We start from the raw sequence: 21,024 nt of genomic DNA on the forward strand, positions 1-21,024 counted from the left end.
TGTGAGAACGGCGTATATTAAGTAGGATCACGGCACAATGGCCCTCGCAAGCCAAAAATTGTGTCAACCCAACTTGTGACACAGTTACTGGCGGAGACCACGACTATCTTTGGACACATCTTGAGCTTGTCGGCGGAGCTAGAGGAAGTAAATCCTCGCCGATTTGGTCACCCCCTCATTGTCTAGCTTTTGGCCTACCGGTGGTCTAGTCTTTTCCTTAACGTCGCTCCGCTTTCCCGCCATTTTCGCCATTTCTTCCTCTCTTCCTTTTCGTCTCCTTTCTATCGATGACGCTTGTTCACAGCAGCGTACTGATTGCTGATACCACCGCCAACCCTGCCGATCGACGCGACGAGACGGAGGATTCGAAGACGAATACGAGGACAGGGCCGTCTCCTTTCGACAACGAAGGCGGTAGCACGTTCGCTGGCAGCCTCGAACTCGACGAACTCTCACGCGACGGACGAAGACGCCGTCGCAGCCGTCGACAACGCCTACCGCCCTCTCGCCGTGCAACGTACCGGCCCGACGACGACGACGCCATGAAGTTCTCCCACAGCATTCAGTTCAATGCCGTCCCTGACTGGAGCACGCACTACATTGCGTACAGCAATCTTAAGAAGTTGTATGTTAACCCGGATTTACGTGACCGAAGAAAAGAATGGAGCGGGGACTATTAGAGACCTGTACTAACGAATGCACAGAATTTATCAGCTGGAACGGTCGGTCAACCAGGCCGACACCCACCCGGCTACCGATGACGCGGAGTCGCGCCCCCTGATTGTCGACGAAACCGAACCCGAGACCGTCTTTTCCCGCGCCCTTGATGTCGAACTCGAAAAGATCTGCTCGTTCTACACACTCAAGGAGCGCGAGCTACTCGATGAGGCTGATCAACTGTTGCAAGACATCGGTGCGTTCGACGAAGAGGAGCAACAATTGCAGCAGCAGAAGAATGGCGAGGTCGGCGAAAACGGCACGTCCGAGACCGAGATTGGCGCAGCGTCCAGCTCCGGCGCGGCTGCTGGGCCGTCGTCGGCCCGCCCAACATCTGCGGACCGCAATAGCTTCTACAGCCGACGCTCCACCGACGATGGAGATGCCTCGGATGCGGCTGACGACAACGACAATGACGCCGATGAGAACACAGCATTAACGGAGCGCCGTCTGCAGGAGGCCCAGCAGCAGGCGCAGCAACACCGTCGCCGTTTCAGCTTTGGCGCCTCCAATCGCCGCCGCCGACGGCCGATATCCAACCTGATCGCATCGACCGACATGACTGCGTCTACCGAGTTTACACGGTCGCGCCGGTATAGCACAACGTTCGAGGACCACCCCGAAGATGCCGTGCTCTTCTCATCGGGCATCATGCTGAAGAAACGCATTATCAGCATCTATGTGCAGCTGTGCGAGCTCAAATCGTACTTGCAGCTGAACAAGACGGGCTTCCAGAAGGTGCTGAAGAAGTTTGATAAGATTATCGACACCAATTTGCGTGCCCGCTACATGACCACTGTCGTCGAGTCTGCCTATCCCTTCCGACCCGAGGCCTGGAACCTGCTTGTCGACAACATCATGAAGATGGAGGCTGCGTACACGACGGTGGTCACGGGCGGCGATGCCGACACGGCCAAGCGCGACCTTCGTTCCCATCTCCGCGAACACGTTGTGTGGGAGCGCAATACGGTGTGGCGTGACATGATTGGTATCGAGCGCCGTGCCGAAGCTGCCAGTCTTGGCCGTACGCTTCTTGGCGGCGGCGGCGGCATTGGTGGTGGCTTCGGCTTCATGGCAGCCGGCGGCGATGATGCCAAGGATGCGGCAGGCAACCTCTTGCTGCAGGGCGACGAGGAGCGCCAAGCTGCTCCCACCCGCCGCATCCGCACGCCATTTGGCCGCGTCATTACGCTGCCGGCATGGCTCCTCAGTAGCACCATGCTCACGCTGTTGGCCATTGTGGGCATCTTCTTCGTCTTGCTGTATTCGCCAATCCTGCCTGGCGAGCCCGAGCAGCAAAACTGCCTGGCCATGCTGGTGTTTGTCAGCTTACTGTGGGCCACCGAGGCGATCCCGCTCTTCGTGACGTCGCTGATGGTGCCCTTCCTGTGCGTGGTGCTGCGAGTGGCTCGTACGGACCACAAGCCATACGAGCGCCTGAGCTCCAAGGACGCCGCGTCGTTCATTTTTGCCTCTATGTGGACGCCTGTGATCATGCTGTTGCTGGGCGGCTTCACGCTGGCCGCCGCCATCTCCAAGTGCCGCATCGACAAGCGCATTGCTACCTTTGTGCTGAGCAAGGCCGGCACCCAGCCGCGCACAGTCCTGCTGGCCAATATGCTCGTTGCTGCCTTTGCCAGTATGCTGATTAGCAACGTGGCTGCGCCGGTCTTGTGTTTCTCGATCATCGAGCCCATGCTGCGCAACCTGCCGTCCGACTCGAACATGTCCAAGGCCGTGATCATGGGCATCGCCCTGGCCAGCAACATCGGCGGTATGCTGTCGCCGATTGCCTCGCCGCAGAACATTGTCGCGATCGGTATCATGAAGCCCGAGCCCCCATGGCTTCAGTGGTTCTTCATTTCGATTCCTGTGGGCGTCGTGTCGATTCTGCTCATTTGGCTGCTGCTGCTCGTCTCGTTCCGGCCGGGCCGCGGCACCACGATCGTGGCCATCCGCCCCGTGCGCGAGCGGTTCAACGGCGTGCAGTGGTTCGTGACGATTGTGACGATTGTGACAATTGGCCTGTGGTGTGCCAGCCACCAGCTCGAGGACTCGTTTGGCGACATGGGCGTCGTGGCCATCTTGCCCATCGTGCTGTTCTTCGGTATCGGCATACTCACCAAGGAGGACTTCAACAACTTCCCCTGGACCATCATTATCCTCGCCGCCGGTGGCCTCGCCTTGGGCAAGGCTGTCAAGGCGTCTGGCCTGCTGGACACGGTTGCTGCCTCCATCACTGAATTGGTGCAGGGCATGAGCCTGTATGGCGTGCTGGTCGTCTTCTCGACACTGATCTTGGTGATTGCGACATTCATTAGCCACACGGTAGCCGCTTTGATTCTGCTTCCCTTGGTCAACAACGTCGGTGCCGACATGGACGAGCCGCATCCGAATCTCCTGGTCATGGCTGGTGTGTTCATGTGCAGCGCAGCCATGGGTCTGCCGACCAGCGGCTTCCCCAACATGACGGCGATCATGAAGGAGGACCCTGCTGGCCAGCGCTACCTGCAGGTCAAGCACTTTATCACGCGAGGCATCCCCAGTAGCATCCTCACGCTTCTTGTTGTTTTGACACTGGGTTACGCAGCGATGCGCATCACTGGCATGTAGGCGACGACAGGAAGCAATTTTCCTTTGTCCACGAGAGAGACCCAAGCGAGAAGTCTGGGTACGTACCTTGACAGCTTTCGGATTTTGATTTACATGTAGATGTTTTAGCATAAGCTTGATTACCCAGAGCGCATTGAGGTCGCTGATAGAATTGGCCCATATCCGGCGGCTTCATGAGTCTGGAGCTCGCATTTTCTGTATTTTCTCTTTTGTACCTGAATTGCAGCGCTTTCATATTAACATTATAAATTTCAACATTCACGTTGTCAGTCCTTCGTGATGGTGGATGATGGCAGAGCTTTGTTTTGGCTCCGAGCTCCAGCGCTCTTAGGCTCACCTAAGCAATGACGTGTGTTGCCCTTTAAGGCACTTTGGTCGCACTTCGGCAGTAACCACCACTCAGTACCCAATTTACAGAGGAGCATCCCAGTGCACCTTCCGCCCAATAGCTGCTCAACCTCCTGCCTCCACTCTAGCCGCCTAGCCTTCCCATTCACTTCACCTCCCAACAATTCCCTCCAAACAACTGCGAGGCTTTGTTCTTCAAAACATCGCTCTCTTTCACCAGCGGCCCTGCAGCGACTTGCCTATCCTGTATCAAATACGCTTTGGATCACTTTTGCGATCGCATATCCACCTCACTGCGCACGTGCGCGACATGGCCGCATCGGCCGCGTCTGGCTGATAGACCCACCGAACAACAACTCGTGGGCTGTCCCTCTTCGGCTTCCTCTCTCGTTCTTCGACCACTCGGCCTTGAACACGCCCGCGTTGGACGTCGACTTCATATCACAGCCTCCGCTCCTCCCCTATTGATACCCGGCATCGGCGTGCTCGCCGTTCGCCACGACTCGCCGTCATGCTCTCTGCATTCACCGCCCGCCCAATTGTCGAGCTGAAGGCGCGCAACAAAGCCAAGATCGACTCGCTCGTCGCGTACGGTGACCGGCTATTGGTCGGTCTAAACACTGGCGTCCTGCGCATATACCGCGTCAACGAGCAGTCGGGCGCACCAGCGGACGCACTGCCAGTGGGAGGCGCGGCAGGTGGCGGCGACGCCAATCACAACACAAACAACAATGCTCCTTTTGCAGCTGCGAATACGTCCCCCACAACCGCCAACGAGCCTACCCACCTCCTGCGCGAACTCGAAAAGTTCTCTCCTCGTGCCATTGAGCAGCTCGCCATTATCAAGGAGGCCAACACCCTTATATCACTCTCCAACTACGCCGTCTCGCTCCACGACCTCCAGACGTTCACGCCTCTGCCAGGTGCCGCGCCGCTGCCCGGAACCAAAAATGCCTCGGCTTTTGCTGTCACGAGCAACATCATAAAGGACCCGGCAACGGGTATCCCGGAAATCGTCTCGCGGTTGGCTGTTGCTGTTAAGCGGCGTCTGCTGCTTTGGAGCTGGTATGCGAGCGAGCTCAGCGGAAGCGGTGTCGGCGTCAGTGGCGGGGGAGCCCAGGACGGGATCGTGTCTGCCGACGGAGGTGGCGATTCTATGGCGCCTGCAGAAATCACCCTCTCGGAGACCATCCGGTCCCTCACGTGGGCGAGTGCTACGAAGCTGGTTGTTGGAATGAACGCCGGGTACGTGCTCGTCGATGTGGTGAGCCGAAACGTCGAGGAGATTGTCGGCAACACACCCTCTGGGGCCAATGGAGGCAGCGGCGGCGACTCTGGTGGTGTCTCGGCGGTTAGCCGATTTGGCGCACTCGGCAGCGCCAGCATGGGCTATATGGGCCTTGGCAACTACATGCCCAAACCTCTGGCCGCGAAGCTAGCGGACGGTGAGATGCTCCTGGCCAAAGACGTACACACGCTGTTCATCACAGATTCTGGCAAGCCTGTCGATCGGAGAGGAATACCCTGGCCAGTGGCACCGGAGAGCGTTGGCTACAGCTATCCGTACATTCTCGCACTCCAGCCACCAACCAAGGGTTCGCTCGAGGTGCGCAACCCGAGCACACTCAGCCTCCTACAGACAATCGCCGTGCCAAATGCCACACAATTGCATGTGCCACCACCTTCTGTCAGTCTCGCCCATGCAGGCAAGGGCTTCCACGTATCCTCGGAGCGTGGGATTTGGAAAATGGACGCAACGGGGTACGATAGCCAGATCGATGCGCTTGTGGCGCAAGGCCACCTTGACGAGGCTATCAGCCTGCTGGGCTTGCTTGAAGATGCGTTGTTGCGCAACAAGTCAAAGACGTTACGCGACATCAAGATGCAAAAGGCAGAAAAGCTATTCCGCCAGAAAAAATACCTTGCCGCAATGGATTTGTTTAACGAGGAAGACGTACATGCGCCACCTGAACGGGTGTTTCGGTTCTTCCCGCGGTCCATCGTTGGTGACATGTCCGACGATAAGACTGCCGTGGTCAACGAGACCGACGCAGATGAAGACGGCGAAGGGGGCAATAACGGCCCAGCAAAGAACGGCACAGTGAAAGAGGACGATGCCGACGACACTAACACTGCCCCTCCCAACAGTGATAGCAACCACCAGACGAACGGCAAAACAGGCCACACGGACGCGAGTACGTCGGCACCGCAGCCTGAAGCATCCTCTTCGCTGCCACTAGGTGGTGGTTTCACGAAGGCGTTCTGGGGATCCCTGAAAGTCAACTCCGAAACAGCTTCTGTAGCTTCGGCACCCAAAGGAAGCACAGACTCGGACGGCGCAAGTGTCAAGGGAAAGCAGGCAGTGCCGGGATCAGACGAAGCTGAAACGCAGCCACCAGTTGTCCATGCCAACGGATACGTTCCACTCGAAGGCAAGGAGCTCATCAGTGCCGCCGAAGCCTTGAACAGCTACCTTGCCGGCACGCGTGCCCGACTGCAGCGAGTTATTGATCCGGCCACGGGCAAGCTCAAGAAGCCGCGGGGCACGGAAAATCGGCGAGAGGGCTCTGCCCCGCCGCAATACGACAGCGACTGGGGAGCCGACGTGGACGATGACACGGCCCGTGAATCTCGACTCCGTACCATATTTACGCTTGTTGACACGACCATGTTCCGCGTATTGATGCTGATCCGGCCCAAGTTGGCCAGCTCTCTGTTCCGCATTCCCAATTTTTGTGACCCGGATGTTGTCAATGAGCGGTTGCTGGAAAACAACCGCTTCAACGAGCTCGTCGACTTCTTTTACGGAAAACGGCTGCACCGGCCAGCTCTCGAGCTGCTCAAGCGGTTTGGCGATGTTGGCGGCCAGACCGATGAAGACAAGAAGGTGTATGGCGAGAATGTGAAGACGTCGGCGTCGGGTGACGCGTCTGATGCGACCGTGTCTGTGCCTCCCACCTTACGAGGGCCACAGCGCACCATCGCATACCTGCAGAGCCTGCCGCCTGCGATGATTGATCTGATCCTTGAGTTTTCCGCGTGGACACTGCGGGCCGACCCGGTGCACGGCATGGACGTGTTCTTAGCGGACTCGGAAAACGCCGAGACATTGCCACGCGACCGTGTAGTGCGATTCCTTGCGGGAATCGATGCGCGGCTCGAGCTGCGATACCTGGAGCACATCATCAGTGAGCTCAACGACCTGACGCCCGATTTTCATAACAGGCTGATCGAGCAGTGGATCAAATTGCTCAAAGACAGTGAAGAAAGAGCGGAGACGAACCAGGGGAAGAACAGCGCGAAGGAAGACCCATCGGACAGTGACATGGATGGTGAAGGCAGCAAAGAGGAAACGTGGGAGGAAAGCATGGCGCGGCTCGTTGTGTTCCTCAAAGAGAGCAAGCAGTACAGTCTATTGCGGGCGTTTGGCCTGATACCCCGAGATGGTGAGTTGATGCCCGAATACCTCGCAATAACCGTCTCTGTGGCCTACTTCTTTACTGACATTCCCTAGACGCGGCATTCTACGAAGCCCAGGCGACAGTGCTGAGCAACATGGACCAGCACAAGCAAGCACTCGAAATCTATGTCTTCAAAATGAAAGACTTTGCAAAGGCGGAAGAGTACGTTTTTCGTTGATTCTCGCCGTGGCGATTGATTCAAGCTGGGCTCTGAACTAACATAATCAGATACTGCAATCAAGTCCACAAGGCACAAGAGCTAGCGCAACCGGTGCCGATGTCCTCCCCTGGTCCTCTGCTCCTGTCTTCCAACAACAACCAGTCACGGCGCGTGTCCGCGTCAAAGGGAGACGACGCAAACGACGGTGTGTCTGGCGACAATCAAGACAAGGCAGCGGCACCGTCGATTTACCACACTCTGCTGTCGCTGTACCTTACGCCGCCACCACAACAGCAGCGGCAACTGGCACCGGCACTCGACCTCCTGTCCCGGCATGGCTCGCGGCTCCCAGCCTCATCGACTCTACAGCTCATCCCGGACAGCCTGCCCGTGGCAGAGCTAGCTTCGTACTTCCGAGGCCGCATGCGGGCGGCCAACAGCGTCGTCAACGAAGGCCGGATCGAAAAGGGTCTGCGGCAGACGGCCGTGCTGGCAGCACAGGCGAGCTTATTGCTCGGTCGGGACGACTATGCCACGGGCGGGGTGGGTGGGCAGGTGGCACCCGGTGGACGCAACCGTCGCGTGGCCATCAGCGAAGAGCGTGCGTGCGGTGTCTGCCACAAGCGGATTGGCGGCAGCGTGGTGGCCGTGTTGCCCGACAACACAGTGGTGCACTACGGCTGCCTGAACCGGGCGGGACAGAACAGCAGCCATCGGACGCCGTCGTGGCGTTGATCGAGTGCCTGTGTCGCGATGGTGATAGTCTTGCCGTACAAATGTATGTATACGTACGTGGTTGCGCGTGTATGTGGCGGCGTGTAGATGTATATATCAATATAAATGACGAGCCATTGGCATAAATGTTCGCCTTCCTTTTTTTTTTTTGGTTGTTAAATGCAGCAAAAACTATTCGTCCTCGTCCATGACCTCTTCGCCGTAGTTTTGCTCTTCCTTCTCGGCGGCCTGGTCGACGGCGGCCTGGTTGGCTGCCTGCGCGTCAATGACCATGCGCGCAGTCAGTTCACGGTTGACGTTGTCCTGGACGGCGGTGACGGCACCGCGGAGAGCCGCCAGGTACGCCGTCTTGTCCGCCGTGGACAAGGTCGGGCTTGCCGCAGGTGCCGCTGACAGCTCCTGGCTCGCGGTAAAGGACTTGTGGTCCGGCGCGCTGTAGGCAGCTTTGAGTACGGGATTCGGCATTGTGAGGTGCAGAGGTCGCGTGTGGTCTGAGGCCAAGGGGTGTGATTGTCTCGTACAAGTGATGCTTTGGCGTCTGAGAGAGCAAAGGTCAAAAGGCCAAAAGGCCAAAAGGCTCCAAGCTTTTCTAGTTCCTTTTGGGTCCTTTGGGTGCGGGGACCCTGTGCATATAGTGCATATTATATGCAAAGTACGCTATTGGCACATCTCCAAATATTTGTATTCGGCGCATTTGATGACCAGCCTATGGACACCAGTTTCGCCTTGGTGCTCCGACGTCCTAGTAGACCGATTTGCATACGCACGCCTGCGCTCGGTTTATACGAGACAACTTCTGCCTCCAACAATGTCGGCAGCCTTGCAACAGGCCATTGTCCGTGCAGGGCCCCAGTCGGGCCGCCTGGCGGCACGGTCGACACTCTGCCCAGCTCTGCGCCCGGCCCAGCTCCGGCCGACCGCGCGGACAGTGCGGACAGTGCCCACAGCTCTGGCACTCCGCCGTGCTTCGACATACCGGAACCCCAATGACTCGAGTCTCGATGACGACGATGTGCGGCCGCCTCTGGCGCAGCAAAAGTACAAGAACAAAAAGGTCTGGCCGCCCGACTTTACGCGGCTGTCGCCGCAGGAGCAGCTGCGGTTTGAGAAGCGGTTCAAGCGGCGGGTGGCACTGGCCTCGGCACGGCCTCGCTGGGTCAAGTTTATCAAGCTGGCGCAGCTGTTCAGCGTGACCTGTACGTCGTCTGGTGGGAAGACGGAGCGTCACCGTGTCGTATGTCAGCTAACATGTGTCAAGTCGTAGTCATCTATTGCGTCCTATTCATGGAGTGGGAGTACGGCCCTCAGCCGTTCGCCGGGGTATGTTCTATTCTTCTTTACATCTGGGATAGGATTCCCTTTCCTCTCAATTCGACACTCCAGACCGGACATTGCTGTCCCTTGCTTGACGTGTCCAGTTTCATTCCCATGCATACATGCATATCAAGCTAACCGATCCAATGCCAGGTGCGCGAGTGGTTCTGGAATACGCTGGGTCTGATGAAGGGCGGAGGGCAGAACAGTGCCGTCCGCAAGGCCGATGAGAGCGCACGGGGAAATGCAGCTGCTGGGAAGTGAACTGCGATTTCTTTCGTCTTCCTCCTCTTTCCCCTTTTGCATATCATAGTTCGTTGGCATTCTGGCGCTTTTTGTTTTCCTAGGCTCTCGCGGCGGTAATGTTTTGTGTTCGCTATTGGATCATATCCGGCTTCCCACTTCCCATCTCTTTGCATGAAACGGGGCGTGTCCAGCCCACCTGACTTCCGATCCTGTATGGCTGTATGTATTATAGTGACAATGACTTATTTGCGTCCCATTTCTGGTTCGCCCGACCTCACCGGCCGTGCCACACAAAGTTGCCGCCCATGCCGAGTGTTGCGCCAATCCCCGTGCCACTGCTGCCGTTGCTGGTCAGGCTGTTGCCGCTGTTGACAGGCCGCTTCGCGACGGCGCCCTGGGCGCGCACGCCCGCCACAATGCGGTCCAGATTTGTCTCGATGACGACGCCACCAATAATCATCTCGGCCAGGGTCGCGTGCATCGACTCAAAGTTGAAGATGAGGTCGAGCTCGCAGACGTTTTCAAACAGGCGGTCGAGCGACTCGACGTACACCTGGATGAGGTCGATGAGGGCGAGCGGCGACTCGGTGGCCGTGGAGATGACGATAAAGTACAGCGTGGCATAGTGGCGGTACGTGACGAGGGAGGGTGAGTCGGACGCTTCGCTGCCGCCGGTCGAGCCTGATGGCGGCGCCAGCAACGGCGGCAACGGCAGGAAATTGCACGATCCGGGTGGGCGGTTGGCAACGAGGGAGAAGATCTCGGATATCAGGCGCTGCTGTATGCTGGTGTCCTGAACAAGAGCAATCGGGGGAGCGAGGACAGCCGAGTTAGAACGGTACGGCAAACTCTGTCGGGCAACGTCGTGAAGCTTACCAGCTGTGTATAGAACTTGGTCAGGCGGGGTTGGCCTTGACCATTGAAGACCAGGAAAGCGTTGATCATGGTGCACGAAGCTGCGCCGTAGGAAACTGGCGCGCACAGGTAGAGCCTCGATGAATGGCGGCTCGGTGCATCAGGGATCGCGTATCGGGCTGTGGTCGAATGTCGTGTTTAGCAGGCGCGGGCAAGTTGAAATGCAGGTGTGACATGTCGCAATCGAGGGCAGGCGCGGGGCTCTCATACCGAAAAGTGCGCTGTGCCTGGAAAAAGTGGGTCTGTCAGCTAGGCTCACCCAGCAAGGTGCTTCCCATCAGTTTTGCTTTCATATCATGCAAAAGAGCTGCAAAAAAACGTACCACTTCTGAAAACCTCACGCGAGCTCGACAAACCACACCGCTCCGACGCTGAAACTCCTAGACACAAAATTGCGTCTCCCGCCTTGGACGCATGACTGCAACTTCAACTCCTCCTTCCTAGGCACGACACACAGAGATCTAGCAAAATGCCGCGTCCTGCACACTCGGCGTCGTCTCGAATCGTCCGTCGACTTGCCTCGGCGGCCCCAACGCCTGCCTCCACGCGGCCTCTCGTTTCCCACTGTGCTTGCAGACAGAGCCGACATGCGCCGTTGGCCTTGCTCTCGGTTGCCTCGCGGCGGTTCGTTTCGTCCACGTCGCCTGCTCCCATCCGCCCAACGGCCGTTCGTTTCGCACAACCGCCCCAGGCCGCAGCACCCTTCCTGTCCGCCTACACACCCCAGTCCGCCGCCGAGCCTGCCGGCATGACCGAGTCCGAGTACCATGCTCTTGCCGACGAGTACCTTGATCGCCTGCTTGTGCGCCTGGAGGACATGCAGGATGCCCGTGAAGATGTCGATGTGGAGTACGCTTCGGGGGTGCTGACGCTGTCCTTTTCGCCGAGCGAGCCTGGCGCACGTTCGCGGACATATGTGATCAACAAGCAGCCGCCCAACAAGCAAATCTGGCTGTCGTCGCCCATATCCGGGCCGAAGCGGTACGACTGGGTGCTCGATGCAGGGACCAGCGGGGACAGTACTAGCGGCCAGTGGATTTACCTCAAGGACGGCTCGGCGCTGAATGACCTGCTGCGAGATGAGATTGATCTGGACCTGGATGCCGAGTGGGAAGAGGCGTAACGGACAGATGAGGAGGCAGAGAACCGCAGTTCGCCGGATCGCTGTAATGAATATTGTATGATGTATACCAAGCTACTCAAATTAACTGGCCCCTTTGTTTTCGAAATTTGCATCCGAATTGTGATCTGGTGTTGCGTGATAGAACTGATGCAGTGTTCAAGACTGCCGTGAAAAGAGTAGAAGAAATATTATTTTCAAGAAAAGTTTAAAAAAATGGCCCGCTGAACAAATGCAAGTGAGGTATCTGATACTTTTATCCCATCCCATCCATAACACCCAATCCTGTTGCGTAACAAGCAAATATTAAAGCAAAATTGGAAAGAAAACCAAACAAAAAGTGATCCAGAAATAGTAACTTATTAGAAAAAGTGCTCCATTGCAAGAACGAGAAGCCCAAAAGGTGTTATTTATTGGCTGCTCCTGTTTGTACCGTCATCAAAGAGATTTACCACATTGCTTGGGAGGTACTCAAGCCACTGGGGCATCAACTCCGTCGGCAGTGTTAGGGAGCTAATGTCGATTTCCTGGCTGTCAAACGTGATGATGTCGGTAATAGGCCCCGCCTCGAGGTACGAGTACAGGCCACCGCCCATGAGGCCGCCTTGGCTGAGGTCAGGTTGGTACATCCCGCTGCCGTCAAGGGGACCAAGAGCGGTCGTCGTGCGAGGACTGTTCCCGCTCGCGCTCGCATTCGCCTGGTCAAAGTGTGCAAGCCCGTTGTTGGACGGGGACGTGCCTTGCAGGATGGCGCCCTCATAACCAGACGAATGGTGTGACGAGGGCGTGTTGTACGATTGCACAGGGGCAGGCAGAGGCTGCTGTGATTGATGCGATGCTTGGTGCAAGAAGTCTTGTTGGTGTATATGCTGATCCTGGCCATGCTGCTGTTGCTGGTGGTTGAATTGCTGCTGACTCGGTTGCAGCTGTTGCGGTACCTGGAACTGTGGTTGATGCTGCCCAGAATACACCATATTGCTACCAGCAGCATACAGTCCATGCGGTCCATTTTGCCCCGACCCTGGGCTAGGTGAGTCCAGATCGCCAAACTTGAACGCGCTGCGATCATGGCCTTGTTCCGCCAGTTGACTATCGGTGAATGTTGGGGGTACAGGATGTGTGGAGCTTTGCTGCTGGAATTGCTGCGTTTGTTGATGTGCAGACTGGTCCGTCGAGTACCGTAGAGCCGAAATGTTGGTTTGCGGGTAGGCTGGCGGATACATAGGCGGGGCCTCAGGAATACTCTGTCGGATCGGATCGTATATCATGTTTCCCGGTGGAGTGGCAGCGGAAGCAAGCTGAGGCGAATGGTAACGCTTTTGACTGCTCGACTGTCCAGCTTGTTGACTCTGCTGGGCTTGTTGAATTGCTTGTTTGCGTTGCTTTTGATTTTCTTTCGGCCGCGGTGTCGTGTCCTGGGCCTTGGAGCTGGAAGCGCCAGGTCCAGCAGCATTTGTGTGGCTCTGAAATAGCAAGGTCAAGCTAGGATTTGCAGAGTTCGATGTTCCTGTCAATGACCAAGCTATGGGTGGTGCATTTGGCGAGGAGGGATTGTCGAAGCGCGGCATCTGGCTAAAGGAGCCACGGCGGGCGGGCTGTTTTGTGCTCTCAAGCTCTTCAGTAGTGAATGTCTCGCAATCCCAGATGCCCTTGGACTTCTGATCCAGTGCCGTCAAAATATACCTTACGCCGCCCCAATAAAGGTGCAGTTGTTGTAGTGATTTGTAGCAACGTTGGTAATTCTGGTTCGCATTCGATGCAAGAAGCGAGTGCTTTGACGAGATTCCAGTCCGAGTGTCGCCACTAGAGTATCCAGCGCCTCGAGTTTGGGCATCCGCAACCGGTGGTGTAGTACCCCGAGACGCCGGTTGGGAGGCATTCGCAACGGATTCCATCAAAAAGGCACAAGCGGCAATGTACATTGGTTGTGACGTAAAGGGATTTCCTATGAAGCTCTTCGGGTCGATGAGCTCTGCAAACGCGAGGATATCGGCAATAGTTTTGGCGCTGGACATAGAGAGCTCGTGGCTATTCGGCAAGAGCTGGTGTGTGCGCTGAAGGCCTCCAAATGGAGCCAAGAGGGTAGGCTGATGTAGAATGATAATGAGAGTGTGGAACCAAAAATGGAGCAAGATAAACGTTGTGCCCTGTCCGGCGCGCACATACGCCTGGAAGTTGGACGCGTTGAAGTTGAGCCGCGGGTCTTGTCTCTGGTACAATTGCGTCAGGTCGTTTTCCATATGGCCGAGCCGTTGCATCTTTTCGTGTGTGAGATCGTCGGCACTATGGATGTTGTTCAAAACGTCGGACACGCGACCATATAGATGGATAATTTGTGCCAGAATGGGGAACGGTGCGGGCCAATCGGTAAGTGGATCTAAGGTGGGCTCAGGCAGTGCGAGCTCAAAATCGTCGTCTCGAAATGTGACGGGACGTCCCGTACCTGACGAGATGACGCGGTCCAAGAAGAAAACGGCCCAAAATGTATCGGCACGCTCTTGCTCTGCTGCATGTAGCTCTGCAGAAGCGTACACACTTTCGCCGTCGTGCATGGCATCGCTGTTGTGTGCCGGTTTCCTTCCAGAGTCAATATTGTACGTCGGTTCAACGTCGTCGCTGTCCTCGCTATCGTCGTTGTCGCCGCCTTTGCCGTTCCAGGTACGCATAAACCAAGGATCCTTTTCACCCTGTGGAGTGACGCCCACCTTCTTCTGAAGGCCCAAATCCACCGCCATGCGGATAGCGAGTCCCAGATACATCCATAACGCACTATCCTGGTCAGCACCGAAGCCTTCGTAGGCCATAAGGAGGCAGGCTTGGACAGCGGCCACAGAGGGGCAAGGGAAGGTGTCGACGGTGGCCGCCTTGGCGCGCTGTGCAAATACGTGGCCATATTCTGAGCGGGCCATTTGACCATCGGCGGTGGTTTGCCCAGCACCGTTACTGTTGCTGGCGCCACCACTGTCCGTATCAACGCCGTTCGTAAACACAGGAAGGTCAGAAAAGCGTGCGGCAAGAGCACACATGGCATCAACAAGGATGGCCTCCACGCGTTTCTCACGTACCATCTTCAAAACTCGATCCTCGCGTAGAAAGGGGTAGTTGCACCCGAGATGAACGAAGAAGGTCTTGAGGAGGTTGATAATGACCGGATGGACGGGAGCAGTGTCATTGCGGTCGTAGACAGGTAAGTCTTCCAGGCTTTCGAACACGGGGTCAAAGCGTGAATGGCGGTTCTGTCCGTGCTGACCACGGTGGCTACTTGCGCCATCCGTTAAAGTAGTGCTTGGGGAGACTGTTGAAAAGCTGCTGCCACGACTACGGCGGCGGTCGCGAACGGACACGTCGACAACCATCTGCTTGTAGCCAGGTACAATAGCAGTCGGGCCAAAGTAGCGAAAATAGGGGACTCGGTGGCTTTCATTGTGGTGTTGATGTTGATGTTGGTGTTGGTGTTGGTGCTGGCGTTGATGTGAGTGTTGCTGTGCTTGAGGAGGCGACGGTCGTGCAGAGCTTTTTTGGTCTGTATCATGAAACGATACAGACCGTGGATTCGGCTGTGACCGCTGACTACTGGCATGTGTCTGTGCATTACGTCGCTGTTGTGAATGTGCTGCCTGCGTCTGCTGCGATTGCTGTGATTGGAACGACTGCCGCACAGTGGACTCCCATTCGACGCGCTGGCTAGGATCCGACCGCGAAGATTTGCACGAGGATTTCCGTCGCCGCTTCGGACTAGCCTGGTTGTAGTTTGCGTCACCATCGCTGACGGCCTCGTCATCGCCGCCACCATCACACATGGGATTGCTGTCGCCAGCAGAGATGAAACTCGGTGTGGCGCCTTGTCGGTCATTGTTCGGCTCGGCTGGATCGTTCTCATCGTCATAGTCGTTATCGTCGTCGTCAATTTCACTTTTGGCGTCTGTTGCTGAGCCACGCTCTCGGGATCCGGCTTCAAAGGAACCGGTCCTGGCGGCGCCGACTATTTCCTTTTTCTTCTCGGCGAAGTCTGTATAGCCAAGGCATTCATGACCGTTGCTCGCACAGGTTGAACAAGTCGGGCGCTCTCCGGCGCAGCGCGTCTTGCGCTTACGGCACGTCAGGCATCTGTATTGGGGCAACGCAAGGAAAGTGGTCAGCATGGACGTTGTTCTCACGCCTCTCTGTCTGGTTTTGGTACGCTCATTTGTCTCCAAGACACCAAGACACGGGGCTGTGGACTCACGCTGCATTAACGCGTCGGCGCTTCGATGGCGGCTGTCCCTGATTGTTGACAAAGCGTATCTGTTTGGGCGCCGGTAAGGGTTTGAGAAGGGTGCTCATCGCGAACTATTCGGCGTTCCCAGTCATGACAAGACCATGGTGGGTCTTGCGGGAAGAAAGCCAGATGCACTTCAATGGTACGAGCGGATGCACAAAATTGTGGAAATGGAGAAGCAAGTGTGACAGTTCGAAAACGATCGGTGACGTGGTGGAGATGCGGAAATGGTTGTCGCGCGGGGCCAGGGCTATGATGATCCCCTGGAGCCACGGTGCGGAGTAGATAAAATCCGGGGAAGGGAGTAAGGGTGATTGGAGGAGAAAAGCAGGGCACATAGGATTTGAAATGGAGGAGTTCTAGAAATGGCGTAAGAAGAACAATGAGAGGCGATCATATCCGGAGGAGGCGGACTGAGAAAAGAACGTCTGGTCTTGGGCCCTCACTAATGTTGGCGATGTGGAGAGAGGAGTGAAATAATGGGGATCAAGAGGAGGCCTGTTTAGTGAGAAGGTGAGTGCAAGCGAGGCAAGCACCAAACGGTCCCAAAACCTAGCTTGGCGAGTGGGCAACGCGGTAGTTCGGATTTTTTGGGGATGGAGGGATCCTTGGGGATGGAGGCAACTCGGTGGATATAGAGATGGCAACGAGAAACGATCAACAAGGCTTTCGGCTGTCGGTGTGCACGAAGGACGAGGATGAGGATACGAGCAGAAGAAAATGCCGCATCTGGGACTGATTAGCACGCCACCTTCGTACCCTTTGAATCCAGTAAAGTGGACGGCGACGGCGATGTTAGACTGGAGGAGAAGTCGACGAGAGAGATGAGGCTTGGCCAGGCTGAAAGAATGATGTACGGAATAGCGTAGTTTGTGTGAGAGGGAAGGAGCAACAGAGAAGTCATAAGAAAAACCAGCAGGAGGCAAGAGGGAGTAACAAAAAAGGCAAGAGCAACCCTCTCTTCAATAGACCCACTGTACCGACGACAAAAAACAAAAACGACGGTAGAAGCAGGACAGATGCACAAGAAGAACCGAAGAGACGGAAAGGTTCAAGCTGTCGCGGGACGTCTGAACGGCCCTTGGAGAACGAGGCAGGGGAGGCAAATGAGGGAAAGGGACATAACTCGGAACATTCCTGTACTTGTACTCGATTGTAGGAAGAGGGTGAAAGACTCGAGTGTGGGGAAGGTACGCACGATGTCTGCATACAACCAGACAATGCACCTACTTTCTCAGCTTACGAGAGCAGGATAAATACAGGGTTGGAAGGAAGACGTAAGGGTTGCGGGACGGCGGGTGTTCGAAGTAGGGAAGGCGCGAGCCTAACCAGGGGTATGTGCACACTGGGCACAGCGGGCGGTGTGGAAATGATCGCGTCTTCACAAAGGGTTTGCATCTGAAATAGTATAAGAAACAATAAACCACACAATAACGATTTATGCCTGATAGCCCGACAATGGAGTCTCCTGAAACAAGAAGCTGTGTAGAAATAGCGCAGACGGTGCAGGAATTAATCTACACTCTTAAGAAAACTTGAGATGGCGGGAAGCAGGTAAAAATATGACAGGACGATGAGTGCATTGCACACCGCCGTGAAAGAGCCAACGGCGCAGGAGCATGCACCCGCTGTCTTTACCCAGATGCAAAAGCAGGCGTTTTGATGCAGTGCCGCGTGTGACGAAATATGTGCTCTGCGAACAGCATGGCACCCGGCTCTTTTGAGTGTTCTCGTCGAATGAGCGACGAATGAGATGCGACATCAACACATAAAGAGGGTTTATGTCAAGAAGCAGCGTCTCATTTTATAATTTGGTAATACCCTGGCCATTACGGCTCGAACCATAGCCCCCCATGTCATAGTTGGCGATACGTCTTCTGTCACTTCTGTCCGTCCAGCTCGGCATTTGTCCTTCCGAATGCTGCCCTGCCACCTGCTGCAAGCGAAGGTGCCCGGGCCTCATTGTATCTTACTTCTACAACATACACGGCCTATTTATCGGATGATTCAACATGCCGTACTCCATATCAACCAAAAACGGTTGTACGCAAAGAATGCAACGGTGTTCTGGAATACGACGTGCGGCGAGAGGATTTTCAACGTCATTACTGTGCAAGTATTCGGAAAAACATATCTGCTTATGTACATACAAACGTCGCACCCGCTCAAGCACCATGAGATCCCAGAAATATGGCACGGGCTGTGGCTTTAACTGTTTGCACACGCCAACATCATACTGATTCGTGGCTGCCCACAAATGATCGCCCGAGCATGGAACCGTAGTTCTGTTACAGTGTTTCGATAACCCAACGCCAAGCACTTGTCTTCACCTGATGGCATTGGTTCTATCCGTGTCGTGACGGTCGGAAGTTGAGTGGTGTCGATGGGCCTGCTTTTCCCCCCAGCATCTCATCCACATCGAGATTCGACCACATATTTTGCCATTTCATACTTTGAAATGAAACCTGATATGGGCCGTGGTATGTTTCGGTAATTTGTGGGGGCAGACAATGACATACCTGGTGATCCAAGTCATTCTTTTCACCAATAGCCATGAGAACGTGATCTTTCAGATCTTTTCTCCAGCTAGTCGAGCTTCGACGGGGCGTGTCAGACAATGGTATCGGCTTTTGCTGTCTCCCGGCTATTTGTCTAAACAACCTCTTGGCCATCATCAATATTAAAACGCAGCACAGACTTTCATCATATTCTTCATTGATGATCCCATAGGTTACTTGACAGGCCATGTTTTCTCAGCAGCCGAGCAGTTTATATGGTAAAATATTTTACACGTGCTATTGTGAGACTGATAAGAAGCCCCCACGCATCTTTCGCTTTTAGAATTGCAATTTCAAGAACAAGGGCGACACCGGGCATCTCCACACCTATTCCGATCAAGTCAAAACCCTTAGCGATCCAAAGCTATCAGGCGTTTAAGTGATGACCACCCGTCAGTCTCTGCAGGCTGATCTCATTCTCTTGACGCAAATACGCAAATACGTACATTGTAACCTCAAGGTGCAAGAGATTTTGTGGCAAATTACACTTTGAACATAGAAATAGACAAGACCTCCCAAGTCAATATATGGCCATGGCAATTAGTCAATGTGACGGCGCGTCCTGGGTGCCCTTCAATGTCTACATTCGGTGCGTTTGCCTTGTACTTGGCCTGTTTATGAAAGCATCTGTTGGCAGGGTTGGGGAAGGACCGATGTGTTTCTGGCCCGTGAACTGGCCATGGTCAAGGGGGCTAAAAGACAACTACTTAACCCGCGTTATCGGTGGCTGTTGACAAAACCCAAGAAAGCTCGCACGAGCCCGCAAAACTTCGGCTTTTTCCGTTCTAGCGTCCGTTGCCGACCGCGCCGTGGCGCCCCGAGGCTCGCTATTGGCCGTAGTATGGCAAGGGAGTTTTGACACAAACAAGTATTACGACATCCAGGCACATAGGGAACTCCATTCGACGCGCAGCGTGGGTTTTTCTGGACGTTTCTGATTCCCTTGCCTACAAGATAAAACAATGGGCTCAAGGGAGACAGGTGATGGAAGCTGGGCGGATGCAGACTAGCCTTTTTGCGACGAGCTGTGGTCAGTTTGGTCTATGCCCGGCCTTGCCTTAGGGGCTCTCACAGTCGACATGGGCCCGGCAAAGGCAAACTCGGTCGACGTTTACTCCGGGCAGCGGAAGGGAAGAGACGCGGGAAGACTACGAATCGCAAACCAACAGAGCCTCACGAAAAGCAAGGAGTAGAGGATACAAAGCGGGGACAACGGTAAAAAGGATGGGCAGAAAATGCGGGAAAATACAGAAGGTGTGTAAAATATGCCTAGGCTTCTGTAGGTTGGATTAAGGTCGCTGTCAGACGTCCAATCGCAGATGCAGCCGCCGCACCATACTGGACAGAGGGAGGCGAGCAGGTTTTGAGGCCTCGTCGTATTATTCGTACGGAGTACTCCGTGTCCGTCATCTGCATTCCGCTTTACCTTTGTTGCAACTTATGCGGCTGTATGTTGTAGTCTCTTTCTCGCAAAAAGTCGAGGCGAATCAACGTCGCTGAGTGGGAATGGAGTCGCTGCAACTGGTCCCTTAAATACCACTTTCTGCATCGTCTTGTACCAAGTCTTGTGCGCGTTGCTCGTGGGTGCCGCGCACGGCTTTGTGTCCGTTGGTGCCGCCCCCATCGTCATTTGTGATGCGCTCGGCGCAACACCTGTTGGAACACCCTTCCGACAAACCATTTTGAGAAATGCGCGGCTTGCGCCGACTCTCCCCCTGTTGACTTGCGACGGAGTAGGAAAAGAAAAGGAGATAAGAAAAATGCGATGGCTTGCTGGACGCTATGTCCGGCCTTCGTCTTGGTCGCTGTTTGCAGGTACTATTTATTTATGATCACCTTCGCTGCTTCTAACACTTTTCCTTTTTTCGTGCTGGCTAGGCGTTCTTCAATGGCTCTGTCTCTCGCCGTATCTGTCGTATTTCTAACGGAGTACTACTCTGTACTCGCACGTCGTCCTACTTCGTACAGCTTCATTACAATATTCGCAAGTCCCCCGCTACTTCTCCCCAGGGTCTCCGGCAATACTGCCTAAATAGGGACAGCCCTATGAACGCAAAGAAAAACAAGTGATCCCCGTTGGATGGCACCTTCCTTCCATTGCTGTGGGCCGCATTGCAAAACCGAGACAGGAAGGAAGGCCAGCTACAACCCACGAGGGCCAGCAATTTGGCAGCCGCGACTCGAGATCAACTTCGAACAGAAGGTGTGGTAGGACACGAGAAACAAAAGGGAAGAGCGACGTTGGCACAAGACGGCCGACCGGACTTACAGGATAGCAAGAAGAAGAAGGAACGAAAACGGTGCGCTCCTTCCTCAGCCACCATCACAACAGTGTATCTTTGGCCAACTCCTTTCGCTGACGGCCACTCCTTCCCGTTCAGTCATAAGCCAGCCCGCCACTCCTCCTCCCCCCCCCCCCCCCCCCGGTCCCCTTCTTTCCCTCCCAGCCACAGTGGCAGTGGAGACAAGGGACAAGGCCCGTCCTTTCTTTTCAGGGACTTCCTACATATCTCACTTCTTTTTTCTTACTAGTTTAACGGACCAGATCCTTCGCCTCCGTTTCATTGCCAGCACGCAGC

At 55.3% G+C, this 21,024-nt stretch overlaps 7 protein-coding genes across 7 annotated transcripts; 4 read left to right on the forward strand and 3 right to left on the reverse strand.

Moving 5' to 3' along the window:
- Positions 1-287: 287 nt before the first annotated feature.
- SPSK_00222 (phosphate transporter) lies at positions 288-3,330 on the forward strand (the record flags this gene model as incomplete). Its single annotated transcript, XM_016727200.1, has 2 exons — positions 288-625; positions 705-3,330. The coding sequence occupies 2 exons, from the start codon at positions 288-290 to the stop codon at positions 3,328-3,330; spliced, it is 2,964 nt and encodes a 987-aa protein (XP_016586612.1).
- Positions 3,331-4,189: 859 nt separating this feature from the next.
- SPSK_00208 (AvaB protein) lies at positions 4,190-8,034 on the forward strand (the record flags this gene model as incomplete). Its single annotated transcript, XM_016727186.1, has 3 exons — positions 4,190-7,124; positions 7,193-7,301; positions 7,368-8,034. 3 exons carry the CDS (start codon positions 4,190-4,192, stop codon positions 8,032-8,034), a joined length of 3,711 nt encoding a protein of 1,236 aa, XP_016586613.1.
- A 171-nt stretch (positions 8,035-8,205) lies between these two features.
- Positions 8,206-8,499, reverse strand: SPSK_00353 (uncharacterized protein; the record flags this gene model as incomplete). Its single annotated transcript, XM_016727326.1, has 1 exon — positions 8,206-8,499. The coding sequence occupies one exon, from the start codon at positions 8,497-8,499 to the stop codon at positions 8,206-8,208; it is 294 nt and encodes a 97-aa protein (XP_016586614.1).
- Positions 8,500-8,842: 343 nt separating this feature from the next.
- On the forward strand, positions 8,843-9,612 carry SPSK_00324 (uncharacterized protein; the record flags this gene model as incomplete). Its single annotated transcript, XM_016727298.1, has 3 exons — positions 8,843-9,230; positions 9,299-9,354; positions 9,502-9,612. The coding sequence occupies 3 exons, from the start codon at positions 8,843-8,845 to the stop codon at positions 9,610-9,612; spliced, it is 555 nt and encodes a 184-aa protein (XP_016586615.1).
- Positions 9,613-9,868: 256 nt separating this feature from the next.
- On the reverse strand, positions 9,869-10,539 carry SPSK_00331 (AP-3 complex subunit sigma; the record flags this gene model as incomplete). Its single annotated transcript, XM_016727305.1, has 2 exons — positions 9,869-10,444; positions 10,471-10,539. 2 exons carry the CDS (start codon positions 10,537-10,539, stop codon positions 9,869-9,871), a joined length of 645 nt encoding a protein of 214 aa, XP_016586616.1.
- A 439-nt stretch (positions 10,540-10,978) lies between these two features.
- Positions 10,979-11,632, forward strand: SPSK_00332 (mitochondrial chaperone Frataxin; the record flags this gene model as incomplete). The annotated part of the gene is made up of 1 exon (XM_016727306.1): positions 10,979-11,632. The coding sequence occupies one exon, from the start codon at positions 10,979-10,981 to the stop codon at positions 11,630-11,632; it is 654 nt and encodes a 217-aa protein (XP_016586617.1).
- A 407-nt stretch (positions 11,633-12,039) lies between these two features.
- Positions 12,040-15,771, reverse strand: SPSK_00211 (C6 transcription factor; the record flags this gene model as incomplete). The annotated part of the gene is made up of 1 exon (XM_016727189.1): positions 12,040-15,771. One exon carries the CDS (start codon positions 15,769-15,771, stop codon positions 12,040-12,042), a length of 3,732 nt encoding a protein of 1,243 aa, XP_016586618.1.
- Between the last annotated feature and the right edge of the window lie 5,253 nt (positions 15,772-21,024).

The sequence above is a fragment of the Sporothrix schenckii genome (assembly GCF_000961545.1).
Source record: "Sporothrix schenckii 1099-18 chromosome Unknown Cont45, whole genome shotgun sequence".
NCBI classification, from domain to species: domain Eukaryota; kingdom Fungi; phylum Ascomycota; class Sordariomycetes; order Ophiostomatales; family Ophiostomataceae; genus Sporothrix; species Sporothrix schenckii.